Source organism: Octodon degus, unplaced genomic scaffold (assembly GCF_000260255.1).
Source record: "Octodon degus isolate 3935 unplaced genomic scaffold, OctDeg1.0 scaffold00297, whole genome shotgun sequence".
NCBI classification, from domain to species: domain Eukaryota; kingdom Metazoa; phylum Chordata; class Mammalia; order Rodentia; family Octodontidae; genus Octodon; species Octodon degus.
In genome coordinates, this window is record NW_004524873.1 from 975,492 (window position 1) to 992,605 (window position 17,114).

Sequence of the window (17,114 nt, forward strand, 5' to 3'; positions counted from 1 at the left end):
TATTGTATTGGGGATCAAACTCAGGACCTTGTGCTTACCAGGTAGGCACTTATGCCACTAAGCTCTATCCCTGGCCCATTTTGAACTAAGTTTTGTATATGGTGTTAGGTAAGGATTCAACTTTTTTTTTTTTTTAGGATTCAACTTTTTAAAAAATTTCAATACCCAGTTTTCCCAGTTCCACTTATTGTAAGGACTTTTTCTCATGAATGCAAGGTTCATTTCTGGGCTCTGTATTCTATTTCATTGATTTACATGTCTGTCTTTTTAAAATTTAATTTAATTAATTTATTTTTCAGTACCAGGGATCGAACTCAGGACCTTGTGCTTGCCAGGCAGGCACTGTGCTGCTGAGCTATCTCCCCGGCTACATGTCTGTCTTTATGTCAGTACTGCACTGCTGTTTTTGGTTTTCAGATGGAGTCTTGCTACTCTGCCTAGTCTGGTATTGAACTCTCTATCTTCCTGCCTCAGCCTCTCAAATAGAAGGGCTTGCAGGCATGCACCAGTGCATCTAGAAACACGCTGTTTTGATTGCTGTAGCTTTATACCACATTTTGAAATTAGGAAGTGTGAGCTTTCCGGTGCTCCTATTTTGTTTTTCCTTTTGTGTATTTGTCTGAATAAGTAGCATCACTATGTTTCCAGTAGCTGGGAAAGGTGGGAATAGTTCTTGGGTCCTTCCTCTTTCTTACCTTCTTGTCCAATCTATCATCAGATTGTATGAGTTTTATCACCTTAATGCTACTTAAAATATGCTTTCTTTTAGTTTTGCCTTTGACACCTCATCTCTGAACACCACTTTTCTAGCTCTTCTGCCTTTTATTTCTGTCTATCTCTTAGCTCTGTGCTATTGTCAGGATGAGTTTTGTAAACTTCACATGTAATCAAGATGCTTCATTTAATGAGCTTCCTTCTTCACTGGGCCCCTTGCTATTTCTCCTCTTTAATATATTCAGTTCTTTAATAACCACCTTGCAATTTGAGGTCCCTTTGCTTCTCTAATGCTTGAAATACATCCTTCACTCCATTCCTAATCTCTGTATGTAAGCTCACGGCAAAATTTAATCTTATTTATTTATTTACTTAGTACAGGGTCTACAGGGTCTCACTACACAGGTTGGACTCATAGTGACCTTCCTGTTTTCAGCCTCCCAAGCACTGGGATTACAGGTGCATGCCACCATGCCCAGTCTTAGTCGCCATCTCAGCGCACCTCAGGGGTGGGCCAGCATGGCACACCAGGGGGGATCAAACCCTAGTCCCTGTACCTGCATGCTTTAGTCCCCTGAACTATCTGGCCAGCCTGAACATTTAAAACTGTATGGCTATCTTAAGCTTTCCTAAGAACTGTTCACTTTGTATATATTAAAAAAAAAATACTTTTAACAAAATTGAAAACCAGAATGCCCAAGTATGTCACTTGAAAGAGAATCTCCTAATAAGGTTGGTCAGATCCTTCTCTGCTTCCCACTGTTCTGCTTCCCATGGAGAATTCTGCATTGACTTTTCTACACAGGAATCCCTGCAGTGCTGATGGAAAACTATGAATATAATAACAGCCAGTCCAATAAGCTTGTAGGTTTTTTCCATGCATGTTCCTCTTGCTTGCGTCCTGGTTTGTGAATGATAGTTTGCCTCCCGTCATCAGTTCTATGTTGTATCAGTTCTCTGATGTTAATGCTACTTAAAATATGCTTTCTTTTCGTTTTGCACCAGCGTTGTTCAGGCTTTGACACCTCTTCTCTGAACACCAGTTTTCTAGTTTTTCTGCCTTTTATTTCTGCCAATCTCTTAGACAGGTGCAATATTACGTATCAGAACTTCTCATAAACTTGCCAGTAATGTGCTTTCCTACTTTTTCCTGAACCTACGTGTCACCTCAGAATCTTTTCCACCGTAGCTCTCCAGGCCATCAGTGGCAGTTGCTCGGAATTGGCAATGGGGCATGACGCGCTTGGCGTTCTGTTGTTTACTCATGTTGTGTGCTTTTTGAGATCTGCTGGAAACCTATAGAAGCAGTCTCTAGTGTCATTTCTCAACCTGTTAGCCATGCCAGACCCTTGAACACTGTTGATGTATGGGTGAATTATAAGCTATTCAAGCTAGATGGCTCTTTAAAGATCTTTTAATTCAAGTTAAGATGTCAAAATTTGAGTCTCGGAGGGCTTTTGCCTTTGAATTATACTGTTTAAGAGGACACCATGGGCTACCTGATGTGCTGCTGTTTTCCTTTGCAGGTGAGAAGATACTCCTGTGCAGTTTTGGCCCAGGTGAAAGGTAAAACTATTTTCTATGAATGTCGCCCTTATTCTCCCTTGTTCAATCTGGAGCAGTTCATGTTAAGTCTCTCTTTAAATTGTCACAGGTGACAGAAACCCAACTCATGCTATCTTAAACTACAAGTCGTAGTTGAAAAGCATGTGGGGACTTACAGAATTGTACAGATCGCTGTACTTCCAGGCCTCCAGGGACTGGAACTTGGATCTCAGCACTGTGATTGGGCTCTTCCTTTCTGTCTGCCTCTTGTCTTACTTTCTCTTTGTTTTGTTTTTTTTTTTTTTTTTTTTTTTTCTTCTCTCTCTCTATTTTAGGGACGGGTCTACAGTGTATTCAGTGTCTCACTACTAGATTGGACTCAGTGATTCTCCTGTTTACAGCCTCCCAAGTGCTGGGATTACAGGCATGTGCCACCACGCCCAGTCTTATTGGGCATCTTAGTTTGCCCCTGGGGGCAAGGCTGGCACAGCTGGCCTGGGGATTAAACCCCAGGCCTCTGCCCCAGCTGACAAGTGCTTTAATCTGCTGAGCTATTTGGCCAGCCCTTTCGCTTTCTCTTTGTTTTTTTTTTTTCTTCAAAATTTTATACGCTTTCTCTTTGAATTGGCCTCATTTTGTTTCTTCTGTAGCTCATGCAGTTGTCAGATCTAGGCCTCAGCTTCCCTGGCTGCACAACATTAGTAGGAACAGAAAGTTGTTTTGTTTTGTTCTAAATATAGGAATGGAGTCTATTCTTCTAGGCTAAGGGAGTAGAAAAGTCACTGCTTATAGGAGATGGGGAGCTATGATCAATCTAGCTTGGATTTTGGCTCATTGGGAATAGAATGGTATGATCTGTACTTCCACCAGGGTTAAGAAGAGAATAAGATTCCTATTAAGAAAAGGGGGGACGAGGAGATAGCTCAGTGGCATAAGCACCTGCCTGGCAAGCACAAGGTCCTGAGTTCAATCTCTGGTGCCAGAAAAAAAAAGAAAAGAAAAAAAAAAAAAAAAAAAAAAAAAAAAAAAAAGAAAAGAAGGCATAAGAAAACATGTTTACACACCTAAGCAAGAGCTCTAGCAATCTACTACCTTCTGTTTGGCTGTGTAGTGTTCATAGTCACATACTCAGTCACATGCTACATAATGACATTTCAGTTAATGACAGACCACATATACAACAATGGTCCCATAAGATTAAGATTATATCGCTGAGAGAGGTTGCAGCCATCTTACTTGTGTATTTTCTGTGATTACACAATGACAAAATTACCAGCACACATCCTTCAGAATGTATCTCTGTCATTAAGAGGCACATCATTGTAATACAGTGAACCCTCAAGTTACAACCAGCCTGACTTACAGGTAACTTGGGTTATGACTGGAATTTTAGTTTTTACTTCTGACTTGAGTCTTGAGTTATGACCTGAGTCTTGAGTTATGACCCAAATGCCAGCAGCTTGTGCTTCCAGATGGTCTCAGATATGGATTTAAGACTTAAAGAGTTCTCAAAGGAACATTACAGCCTCCTTTTCTGTATGGGGTTGACTGAAAAACCCTGGGCGGATGTCTCTCTAAGGACACTGAGATCTGCCTGTGTATAGGAGGGAGACTTTGAAGGCGTTGGAGAGGAGCTTTAGCCTTCCACTGACAATTTGAGTTACAACTAGCCCTTGGGAACAAATGAAGTCTCTAAGTTAGGGCTCACTATATTAAGGAAACCTCCTCCATTCACCAAATGGAACTCTCCTACATACAGTAAAAGCTGGAGTCCTACAGAAAGACAGTGGAAAGGCTGGCTACCACATCCATTAACAGGACAAGGCATCCTGTAGATGGCATGTTCTTCTTGATCTAATGCAGATATGTTTTTTAGGATCGATTCATTTAGCAATTTGTGGTCAAATGAAAAGTTTAACCATTAAAGGAGAAACTGGATAACCACAATAAATACTTTCATTTAGAAAGGAAGAAAAGATAAAGTAATGTGCAGTGGCCAGAGGGTCCAGGACATCTCTTGCTGGGCAGGTGATGAGGTCATCATCTGCTTTAGCTGTGGAATGGGACATTAGGTTAGTCAGTGTGGTTGCCACCAGCTCTGCCTAACAGGAAAATGTCCCTTGTGCCCCAAAGCCTTTCTGAGGGGATGCAGCAGGAAAGATTTCTGCTGGACCCTGGATAGTTTGAACCTTTTCCTTCACACAGGCGGAGTTATCCAGGAGTGGGAGATCCCCTAGGGATCGAGAAATTGTCACTCTTTTTGGGCTGGGAACTTCTCTGGCTGTAGATTAAAAAAAAAGAAAAATGAAAAAACAACAGGCAGCCATCCAGTATATTCAGGTCCCAGGAATTCTAATAGTTTGTAGCTAATGCTAGAAATACCATCAAGTTTATGACCTTGGAATCTGGAACGTTTCCTTGTGGTTTATGGGTTTTTGGAATGAGCTGAGGAATTTTGTTTTCCGCCCACTCTATCATTTGAATGCCTTCCATCCTGTACCTTGCCTCAGAGCAACAAACCCAATAAGCTGCTGTGGTGAGTTAATGGCTTTAAGGAGGATTCAGTGGATGGCACCTTACAGTGGGGATCTGTCATCCTGTCAGGCAGCAGAGGACAATTTGCAGGAAGTGTGAAGGGGCTGGCATATTAGGCTTTTTCTATTTTTCCACTTTGCCCTAAATCTTATTTTCCATTTTTTTAAAAAATATTTATTTTATAAAGCAGAGGTATTCTCTAATGACAAAGTAAAAAAAAAAATTATTTATTTGGCACAAGGTCTCACTATGCAGCTCGGTAGTGATCCCCCTGTCTCAGCCTCCCCACTGCTGGAATTACAGCTATACACTACAATGCCTGGTGTCAGGGCCAGCACAGCACACCTCCCAGCACAGCATGTGGTACTGGGGATTGAACCCAGGTCCTTGGACTTGCCAGGCAGACACTCAGACCACTGAGCCATCCCCAGCCATATTTCCCATTGTTTTATCTCTATTCAAACCCTCTTCAGCAAGGGCAGGAGGGTTGGCTTTTCAGCTGAACAAGGCAAATTACCTGACCATCACCCATCTTGGATTGGTGATCACCAGGCAGCTCATGGCTCTCTTAACAAAGATGTTTATTGTTCTTTTTCTGTGTGAAGATGGGCCAAGCTTCTATCTTGCAAATGTTTACTGAAGGGCATAAGAAACAGTCCCATTCTAACATTGAAAGACTTTTTGCCAGTTCATTCCCCAAAACTCTAGGGATGGGAATGGAGATCTCATAAGGAAAGGGTGCTTTTATAGAAGAATTAAGAAGTATAAGCTTTCAGATGCAGAAATAATAGCTCCCAGAATCCTCTCCACTCAGCAACTGTTTGATATAATTAGAAGACATTCAAATTGGGTCAAAGAAATAACCAGAGTGCTGGCTTCAGTCATTCTGCTGTGATTAAGTCAATAGGAAGGTTTTTGCTTTGAGGATAACTTAAGTGGCTTTTGGCAGGGCCTTTTCCCTCACTGGACTTTAGAGCCACTACTGAAAGAGAATTTGAGCCCCTGCATTCAAACCATGAGAAAGCTCTGGAAGATAATAGAAAACCCACTGCTATGTGGAAGTTTTTTTTTGTCCCAGTACTGAGGATTGAACTTGGGACCTTGAACTTGCCAGGCAGGGAAAATTTTAGGTTTTTTTTTTGTACTTGGAATTGAATTTAGGACTTTGTGCTTGCCAGGCAAGGACTGTGCTACTGAGCTATATCCTTGGTCCTGGAAATTCTAAAAGTCGTTCCATTGTACATTTGTCTGTGTATAACATTTACCAGTTTATTCACTCATCTCTGGAAGCCCTTGTCAAAAAATTTTGGAGACAGAAACTTTAGAAATTCGGTGAAAGGTGGATCCAAGTTAGTTCTGACCTTGTTCCTGTTCCTGCATGCCAACCCTCAGCCTCTTCTTGGCCTTTGCTCAGTGATGAATTATGCAATTTACTTGTTGCATATTGCTCCTGGGTTGTCTCACAACCAAAAAGAACTCTGATGTGATTACCAGTGGCCAACAGTTGGCGTGGTGGCAAACGAAGGGGCCTGGCTTCCTTGCCTGAGTGAAACTGCTAGTCAGCCAAGTGTCTTTGAGATGTTTGATTTGGCCGGTTCTTAGGTACCTCTGTCTGGGCCTTTGAGATATCTTCTAGCCACAAAGTACTGTAAGTCTATGATTTCTTGAGTCATTGAGGTGATAATAAGCTATAATCAGGGAACATTCTCCAATCACAGGCCTGAAGACTCTGAGTCATTAGTGATTCCTCCTCGCTGTCTTTCAGCCTACATCTTGTACTAGTTTCCATTTCTGTGTCTACGCCTGCATGGGTAGCACAGGCCTTCATCCCTGTAGCATAGGTGACTGGCAAACCCTCCTTCCTCATCTCTCATTGCAAGATTTCTTCCTTTAGCTTATGCAAGACCACCTGACTCATTTCTCAATGGCAGCACTAATTTTATTATTTCTTTCTATACATCTTCTATGCTTCCCCATTGCTTTTAAGCTTGGATTTGAAGGTGTCAGGGTAACACCAGTGTATTAATTGTTTCTCTCCTCCATTCAGGCTGGGTATGGATCAAGCCTTTTCCCTTTAACTTCTTTGCTCACACAATGATTTGATTACTTCCACCTCTATTGTCCTACAACCAGCCTGTGACTGCTTATTACACCCTCAGCTGTTCTTCAAGATGAAAACCAAATGCTGTCTCCTCTCTGAAGCTTTCTACATTTCCCTGACAGGGCAGGATCTCCCTCTCTGTATTTTTTGTTTTGTTTTGTTTTGATTTATATATTTGGTACAGGGTCTCACTACACATAGTGAGCCTCCTGTTTTCAGCCTCCCCAGTGCTGGGATTACAGGTTTGTGCCACCACACCCAGACTCGACTGCTAGCTCAGTGTGCTGTGGGCCAGGGCTGGCATGGCATGCAGGACTGGGGATTGAACCCTGGTCCCTATGCTTGCCAAAGTGGGCGCTTAGTCTGCTGAGCTACTTTCCTGGCCCACACTCTCCCTTTAGCCATTCTTCCATACTGCAGAACAACTGGTGGGCATTTATCTATACCTGCTACACTTTCAACCCTTCCAAGTTGGGGCATCAGAAGAGTTGGGGCAATGCTTGGCACACATTAGGTGGTCAGTCAGGATGTTCTGAATTAGGCTGCATGTCCATCAGGTAGCCAGTAGTCAGTTTTGTGGGAAATGAAGGAGAGTAGGTACAATTTTATCAAATGAAATAAGACTGGGAAGATTTTCAGCTGTGGGCCCTATGAGTTCTACATTAATGATTCAAACTACTATAGTCCAAAATATTTGGGAAAAAAAAAACAACAACTGCATTTAGGGCTGAGGATATAAAGTGGGAGAGTGCTTGTGTAGCACGCATGAAGCCCTGGGCTTGATCCCTGCAAGTAAAAAAGAATCATATGTGTACTAAACATTTTACAGTTAGTTTTTCTTGTCATTATTCTCTAAACAATACTATTTGCATAGCATTTACAATGTATTAGATAGTATAAATAATATAGAGATGATTTAAAGGGTATGGGAGGACGTGGATAGGTTATATGCAAATGCGACACCATTTTATAGAAAAGACTTCAGTATCTGCATATTTTGTATTCTCAAAAGGTCTTGGAACCAATCTCCCATGGATATTAAGGGATGACTGTATGTTATAGAAAAACATATTTTATTTTATTTATTTTCTTTTAAGTAGAAAAATTTTATTAGAGAATAGGAATAGGGAATAGGGACTAGGAATAGCTGCTGAAAGACAGGAGGAGTCCAGAATGGGTTGGCCATACATTTCAGTTTAAACTTTCACAGTTGTGATGGGCAGAATTGTAAGGTACCCCCTCCCAAATTCTGGTCCCTGATGTCTACTTACTGTCTGTTTTCTATTCATGCAAAGACTATTGCTTTGAAGGGATTTTAAAGATGTGGTAAAAATCCCCAATAAAGCAATTATTTCACTGGGCCTGACCTAATCACATGAACCTAGCATGGAGGTCAGGAACACGGGAGATCAGAATGGGATGGTTTTGGCACAGGCACATTGTCATGCTAGCTTTGAAGAGAGAGAGGTAGCCTTTAGGAACTGGGAGTGCTCCCAAATAACAGCCAGGAAGGAAATGGGGACGGTAGTTCTACAAATGAAACAAAATGAATTTAGCTGACAACCTGAATGAGTTTGGCAGTAGCTATTTCTCCAGCACCTCCAGACAGAAATGCAGCCCACCTGACACCTACAGCTCAGCCTCGTGAAATCCTGAGCAGAGAATTAGTCACAGTATGCCTATTCTGAACTGTAGAATTGTGACCTAACAAATAGTCATAGATACTTGAATTTATGATAATGTGTTAAAAATGAATACAATGGTATTGCTGATTTATCAAATACTATTAAATTAATTTTCTATTTTGATCTTCCTGGCTACCTCTTGCTTAGTAGGTAACTCTAGTGAGAAGATACTAGAATACCAAAGAGAAGTTGAACACACTATAAGTTATGACACTATTTATATCATTTGGTGGTTAGAATTATTGCTTTCTGAGAATGACTCTGCCTGTCTACATTTATGGAAAAAATTTCCATACCCATAAGAAAGTCTTCAAGATGTCACAAGTCTGAGTGTAGGAGTAGAATCTTTCTAATTTCATTTTCAGCACCTGGCATATTTCTATCAATGAAAGGGCAAGGAAGAACCCAAGACTGCTGAGCACTAGCCTTCCTCAGAGAGCTGCTAGAAGGAGAATAGTCTATAAAAAGTCATAAAACCAAGATGGCCTTAAATTCTCTGAGAATGAGTAACTGACCTGGGATGTAGCACATAAGTCATTCACTTGGGTTTCTAAAAGAATACCCTACGGGTGATTCAGACGAAAAGTAAGCAAGATCCTATCACATGAGACTGAGGAAAAGAGGACAGCCAGAGAATGGCAAGGCTATCAAAAAGCACCATTCAAATTGGCCAATTGGGTACCTTAGGGATAGTGCCATAGGAATAGTTTGGTGGGCTAAGTGCCTGCCTGGCAAGTGCAAAGGACCTGGGATCAATGCTGAGCCAGTCACTGGCACATGCCTGTAATCCCAGCTGTGGGGAGCCTGAGACAGGAGGATCACTATGAACCTGAGCTGTGTAGCGAGACCCTGTACCAAATAAATAAATAAATCTAAAAGAAAAAAAAATCCCACTTGTGAGTTTTCTCAGTAAGAAATCCATGCATGATGCTCCTAAAGAATCCTGTATGATTGTTAGTCATGAGTTCTCTGGTGGTTTTTCATAGTCTATAAAAAGTCATAAAACCAAGAACTGTTCTGCCAGCAAGAATCATGCCAGGAGCCAAAATCTAAATGGTGGTATGCAAGACAATTAAGGATCATTTGTCAATACTTACATCTAGAATAAAGAATAGTTGGGTCCATTGCTTAGGGTGGAGCCTGCTGGTGGGTAGCCAAGAGTAAGTCAGGTTCCTTGACTTCTACTTGGCTTCTGCTCCATTGCTTGGGAGGAGCTACTTGAATTCAAGCAAGCAAAGAGCTAACTAATCTATGTAGGTTTAAGTCTTCCCTCCTGGTTAAAGCTCATTCTAGCAAGTTCATGCATTTTTCAAATGAAATAGATAAACCATTTTGGAGTGATCTGTGAGACGTGAGGAAGCAGAGAGCCATGTCTCTGGGAGAAGCTGGAGCAGCTCCCACAGCAGCGCAGGATCGCTGAGAGCCTGCTGGTCAGGTTGCTCTCCTGCACAGGGTCACTCCTTGGTCAGGGAAATGACGGGGACAATGAATTTTGACTTGTGGACCATGTGGGGACATGGTGGCCGTAGGTAGGCTTAGACATAGGCTGATTCACCCTGTACAGTTGATGTCAACTCGTGAATAACTTCATGAATTGATATAAAACGCAAGGCTGTGCAGAGTGTGACTCTCTCTCCATTGTCATCTGCAGTTCAGTGTTTTTGTTAATCAAAGATTAAAAACTTAGATCATGAGTATATAAGGGAAAAATGATGACACAAGCTGGGAGGAATGCTGATAGATTGGATGAAGCAAGAAGGGAATGAAAGTACCAGCAGCCCTGCCCTACTCCAGTGCTGCCTATCCGCTTAAAAAGCAAATGCTTAGCTAATTTGGTATACAAAATGGTATCTCAGTGTTTTAATTTACATTTTTCACTACTTGTAGGAGAGTATTTAATCAAAGATTTATTGATTCTCCAATCATGTTGTATATGTAAATTTGCATATTCTTTGCATAGAATTTGCTTATTTTGCTTTTGAGAGATTTGTCTTTTCTTTATTAATTTGAAGTGCTGTCTATATGATAACCCCTTGCTTTATTATTCCAAATATTTTACCTAGCTTATCATTTACCTTTTAACCTTTCTTCTGGTAGTTTTTGAAATATGAAATATATTCTTTCTAATATAGCTAAGTCTCTTCTGCATTAATAAATAGCTAAGACTTCTGCATTAATAAATAGCTTTAGAAAATTCCTATTCACTTTAAATTACAAATTCACTAACATTTTCAAGTTCCTTTGGGTTTCAATGTTAGTCTTTAATCCATTTGGATTTTATTTGGTGTATAAGCTCTAGTGATCGAAATTATTCTAAGTTGTTAGCCAGTTTTCTCTACACTAGTTATAAATAACTCATCCTTTCTCCAGTGATTTGAAATAGTAACTTAATAATAAGAATGATGATTAAAATAGCTAGCATTTGCTTTTTTCTTACTCTGTGTCAGCAACTGTTCTAATATATATTAACTAATTAATTTGTCACAACCGCCCTGTACAATGGGTACTATTGCTATCATTTTCATGTTATTATAGAATCCCTAAATACAGAAACAGGCATCAAATGACAGAACAACTGGCTCACAGTCATAGTTAGGAAGAAGTGGTTTCAAATAAAGCCATGAACAACCTGACTCACAGCCTGAATTGTGTTCAAGCCTTGAAATGGTTTGATGGAGTTGGCTTTGTTTTTGTGGGGTTTTTTAACTAATAAAAAAATTGTATTTACTTAGAAGCATTCAGAATGTCAATAAAACAGTTGCACATTTTGTTTTGCAATTACAGAGTGGTATTCAGTTAACAGAACAACAATTATTTCATATAAGCTGCATCAGAGACAACTGAAGATGAAAAACTACCATCCTCATATGTAACTAATTTGTGCTGTGCACCAACAAGAACCTGCTTTAAATTTCCATGCCAATGTACAACCCCCTTAGTGTACCAGGCAAGGCTAGTGGCTATAGAAAATACCACCAGGACAGGGCTAGCTAAACATACATTTGATAGTATGTTAACTATACAAAAAAAAAGACACTGTGCAGTTTAAAAACAAATCTTACACAGCCTTACATTTGAATTTTTTTTCCTTCAAAAAGAGTGAGTTGTGTACAGGGGGGTTAAATGCTTTAAAGACAAGAAAAAAAAAACTGTGCTAAAACCAACTTATTCATCATCATCCTCTTCTTCATCTTCCTCATCCTCTTCATCTTCTTCTTCCTTTTCACCCCCATCTTCCTCACCCTCCTCCTCTTCCTTCTTTTTCTTGCTTTTTCAGCCTTCACAACTCCCTTTTTGCTGCATCAGGTTTTCCTTTAGCCCGGTAGGCAGCAATGTCCTTTTCATACTTCTCCTTCAGCTTAGCAGCCTTCTTCTCATATGCTGCTTGTCATCTGCTGCAGTATTATTCCACATTTCTCCAAGTTTCTTTGCAACATCACCAATGGAGAGGCCAGGATATTCTCCTTTGATTTTTGGGTGATACTCAGAACAGAACAAGAAGCAGGCCGAAGAAGGCCTCTTGGGCACATTGGGATCCTTGAACTTCTTTTTTGTTTCTCCTTTAGGAGGAATATAAATTTTCATTTCTCTTTCATAATGAGCCTTGTCCACTTTTGCCATATCTTCAAATTTCCCTTTTTCTTTAGCAGACATGGCCTTTCACCTCTCTGAGCACTTCTTAGAAAACTCTGAGAAGTTAACGGAAGCATCTGGGTACTTCTTCTTGTGCTCCTCTTGGCAAGTTTGCGCAAAGAATGCAGATGATGACATCTTGCCTCTCTGCTACTTACGATCTCCTTTACCCATGTTTACTTGTTTTCCTCAGCGAGATACAGAGTTGCCCAGTGCCTGTCCGGCTCTCACTGGCTCCGGTGCTATCTCTATGGAGCTCAATTACTGCAATGGCTGTCATGGAGTTGGCTTTGTTTCTAGGTTTTCTATTTTGATCCCAAATATTCATGCATTGATACTACAGCGTCTTCATAGTTGGTAATTCAAGCCATTGCCCTACTGTGTATTTGTATGTGTATGATATAACTATATATCTTTAATATATATGACACTAACTTTAAATTTAATCATCACTATACCTTCCATTTTATAATCCAGGTTCTTAAAGTATCATGGCCCTTCGGAAAACTGTAGACAGTCAAGTGACATAATCCACATTTTCTGTCTCTTGACAACACTGTTCAAGGCAGTGGGCTCTGCCTTTGCCCTTTAGGTTGGGATGGCTGCTCTAGCTGGTGCCAGGTAACCTGCAGAGTCCTGGTAGAAAAAAATTGCTCTCAGCATGGGTGTAGAGACTGGATCTGTACTGAGCCACTTCATATCTTGGTTTTCTCTTTGTAAAAAGGGAATAGTAATAGCACCCAGTGTAAAAAGTGGCTAGGAAACTACAAGAGTTAACATTTGTGGGGTGCTTAAAGTGTTCAGTAAGTGCTTGCAAATGAAAAGGGAGCCTCTGCTGCAGTCTAACATAAGCTGATTCGGTCACTTGGCCCAAATGTGGAACTCCAATGTGGATTTTTTTGGGTTGATAAGCAGGGATCTCCTGGAGACGCTACGTGATGCTCTCCAAGTAGAATGTGTACCTTTAGAATGCTTTTACATCACTTTTCTGACTTTATCTTCATAACAGCCGGCTGAGCAGAACAGACTGGTACTATCCTCTGTTGAGATAAGAAGAAAATGACAGGTGACTCAGTTCAACAGATGATTGTTTACTGTTTTGACTACTGGAGCTAGCCAACAGTCCTTAGAATCAAAATTCAAATGTTAACAAAATGACCTTTTCCTCCACAGGAAGGAAAACTTCCTATAAAAATTGTATCAAATGCAGTTGACAGGAAATGGACAGGGAGAAGAGACCAATGCAAAGCAAAACATTGTCTAGCATTTGTTCTCTTACAAGATCAGCTTTTTTTTAATCCCTTATAACTATGGTTTCCTGGGGCTCTACATCTTCAGGACTAACTCAGGGGCTACCAAGAAACTGTGGGGCATTCTTGGATTCCTTGTTAAGTGGGCCTGAGCTCCAGGGTACAGTGGACAGAGTCTCTGGGCTGTGTGCCTTCTGGGAGGGTCATGGGATGATTCAGTGTGTGACTTCATCACACAGGTTCGTCACTCACACTGGAGCAGATGGTGGGTGTTGGACTGGGCTCCATTGCTTTGGTGATGGCTCTGGCATTCCTGTCCTTCCTGGCAGTGTGGTACGTGGGGCTGTTGTTTTTGAGAAATGAGTGGTAGGGAGGGGAGGATGAGGTGGGAGTCAGGTGGAACAGCTGGGGATAAGGAAACTTGAAGGGGTGGGAGGGGAGGTTGTCGTGGCTTCCTAGAACACAATCAGCAGGTAGAAGGCCCGGCTAGCCCTGCAGCTCAGGGTAGGAAGGGAGATGCACTCTTGATCCAGGAAAAGAGCAGTGACAGCCATAGCTGCCCTGGTCATGCACAGTGGGGTGGGTGGTCTCATGATGCGCCCCTTGCAGCCTCCCATGAGCTCCACTTAGAGACCCCCAGTGGGAAAAGCAAAATGAATTCATGATGTGTCTCTTCGCTTCCTCTCCATGTCTAGATTGCAGATGGTGCTGCGTGGCCAAGCTGCTCTGCTGTGGAGCAGATGTTCTGACGGCTTCTCAGGTGCCTGCACCAAGGTGTTGTGTACGTCCATCCAGAGGGTGTGTGGAACTTTCTCCATTCCCAGCCAGGGCTCATTCCTGGATTCAGTGTGGTGGCTATCTCAGAGGAGTCCCTAAAAGGAGAAACTCAGGAATTGACCTCTTTCCTGCTTCAGGACCAGTTCTGTGCCTGTGGACTTGAGATGCTTGTGTCTAACGTGTTGACCATAGGCCACACATCAGGACAGTCTGGTGCGGGTGATGCCTGAGCATCAAACCCTCTACATATATGATACATGATAGTCTCTGTGTCCTCCTTTGTAACATCTCTGATAATGAGATAGGCTTAGATTGAGCTAGAATTTGACCTTATGAAGGGAGCCATTGAAAAAGAAAAATTGGCCTAACTCTAAGGCTCAGTAACAAATGAGAGAGAGAGAGAGAGAAAAAAAAAAGAGATTTATGGCTTATTTCCTTCATTTTATTCTCTAGGATAGGCCTAGAAAATAGAAGGCCTGTAAGAAGAGAAAGAGAGATGGTTATATTGCCCAGGGTCAGGGAAGCATATATGGACGTGACCCTGGATTGTTGCACCTACAAATCTTAAGAAGTAGAAAGCTATTTTGTGTGCTTTCCAACTGTTGGGTGTTGGTGGAGGAGGGGGCTGTGTGGTTTAGTGCTGTGGTTGAATATGATTTGTCCCCACCAAATCTCACATTGAAATGGATTGCTGTTTGTGCTGCTATTGGGCAAGTATGACCTTCAGGAGGAGATCAGAAGGCCATCAGGACAGATCTATATTTTTTTTGAGTGTCACTGAGTTTGAAATGGCGTGTCCCTTATCTGCAGCTGAGCAGGTGTCTGTGCCACACCTTTGGACTTCCCAGTCTACAGAACAGTGAGCCAAAATAAACCTCTTCATTCTTTCACAAGTCATCAGGCCTCAGGTATTGTTATAGCAACAGAAAGCAGAGGATGCCTCCTGGGCTTGTGATCAGATGGGGATAGGACAGCAGCGGGTGGAAACTGTCCATAAAGCTGTTCCCTACCAGCGGCAGAGCGGTGCCTTCAGTTGGGAGAGAGAACTGAACATGTGGCCTGGACATTTGTATATTCAGTGTCAGCCACCAGCCTTGGGCCCCACCAGCATTAACATTAGGCAGCACTAGGAGTTGCTGTCCTCTGTTGCCTGCGCTGCTACCCTACATGGTAATTAAGGTCAACAGTTAAGCCCTTTTTGTTCTCATCTTAGGTGAATTATCAAGTAGGGTTCTCATCGCCTAATACAAATAGCTTTCTGCTTTTCAGTATTTTTAGCTGCAACCATTCAAAATCATTTCTTTTTCAGAGCTCTTGAACTCAATTTGTAATCATTACAAATTATTATAGTGTAGCAGGTCCTCAGATGAAAAGGGAGGAATCCAGGACATCTGTAACAAAAGAAAGAATCCACCCTCTCCCCATTTTGTTAGCAGTTCTGTAAACACCCTCTCTTTCTGTATCTCCCTGATTTCCCACCCTAGAATTAATTGATTCAGTTGTCCACTTGAGACTGCAGTTGTCCCCCACCAAATAATAGTTGTTTAGATGGGCACTTAGCATAATTGTCCCAGAAAGAAATCCTACTTGCTTATTATAAAAAGTTTTGGGTTAAAATAACTAAATATTACATAAATTAGCAACTTCTGGGCATAGTGCACAAATATAAAAACAGTTGATGTACAATTACTGAACTAGCAAAAATGTGGGCTTCATCCTTTCTTCTGACTGTTCCAAATTATAATTCAGAGTCTCTCAGTATTAATGCATAACAGAAACAGGTGCTGAACATTTGGGAAAATGATACTTAATTTTCTGATAGTTTTTTTCTGGTGGTTTTCTCATCAACATGACGGCAACTTCCAGTTCTCTAAGTTTGCCTGGTAGCTTTGTCATAGTGTTGCTTTAACTCACTTCCTCATGGATTCCTAGCTCAAGAGGAGGAGGCCCAGGATCTGGATGGTCAGCCTTCTCAGGGGAAGGTAGGGTCTGTTTGTCCAGGGAGCGTCCTGTAGATTAAGTCGTGGAGCCAACTTGTGGGACTCACTAAATAAAATCTCAATCCCACAAGAAGGCTCAAGGAAGGCTTTTCTCCCCCCAAACTGCCTTGGGACCAGCATAGGAAAGCGAGCACTTAGATCTGGTCTGACCTCCCTTTTAGATCAGAAAGCAAGACTGAAGGGCTTCTCAAACATGGGCATGTACTTTCTGGGGTGCTTTTCTTGTGCTCCTGGTTTCTGTTTTTGTCCTCAGCCATATAATAGGCCCATCCACATGTGATTTTTTAATCACATCCCCAGAATAGTTGGGCCTGTTAGAGTCAGGGTGATGAGTGTCTTTCTAGAATGGTGACATGGGTTCAGAGACATTGGTGCCTGATGGGCCAGTCTCCAGTCAGCAAGTCTAATCTTCTTCCTGGAATTTGCTAGCCCTTGAACTAGCTACTGGAGTTTTGGACAGCCTTTTTGGTTCCTTGCTAAGTTTTGGACAGCCTTTTTGGTTCCTGGCAAAGTGAAGCCTTTACATTTCCAAACAGCTTTCTATATATTTTAAAATATTATCTTTATTATAGCACATGTGTCTTTTATACCTGCCTTTTCACTGTGAGGTACTTCACCCATCACTTCTGTGAGGGTCACAAACTGCAAAGAAGATGGTGTAGGTGGATGAGGAAAAATGGGTAAGAGTTTGTTTTTTGACTCAAGCCTGGGAATTGGAGAACATCTGAGACCAGAGCAGCAGCAATTATTTTGAAATTGCACATTAGCTTGGAATGAAATTAACATTTAAGATGACTTTTTCTTGTTTATTTTATTTTATTTTATTTTATTTTGCACAGGGTGTACAGGGTGTACAGAGTCTCACTGTGTAGGT

At 41.5% G+C, this 17,114-nt stretch overlaps 1 protein-coding gene across 1 annotated transcript in view; it reads left to right on the forward strand.

Annotated features, from left to right (window-relative positions):
* Susd1 (sushi domain containing 1) overlaps positions 1 to 14,543 on the forward strand; it is a 210,349-nt gene extending 195,806 nt beyond the window's left edge. Inside the window, exons 14-16 of the mRNA XM_023707549.1 lie at positions 2,241 to 2,280; positions 13,703 to 13,796; positions 14,159 to 14,543. Coding sequence (XP_023563317.1) covers positions 2,241 to 2,280; positions 13,703 to 13,796; position 14,159 — 135 coding nt within the window. The 3' untranslated portion in view covers positions 14,160 to 14,543. The remainder of the gene's footprint in view (positions 1 to 2,240; positions 2,281 to 13,702; positions 13,797 to 14,158) is intronic.
* Positions 14,544 to 17,114: the final 2,571 nt, after the last annotated feature.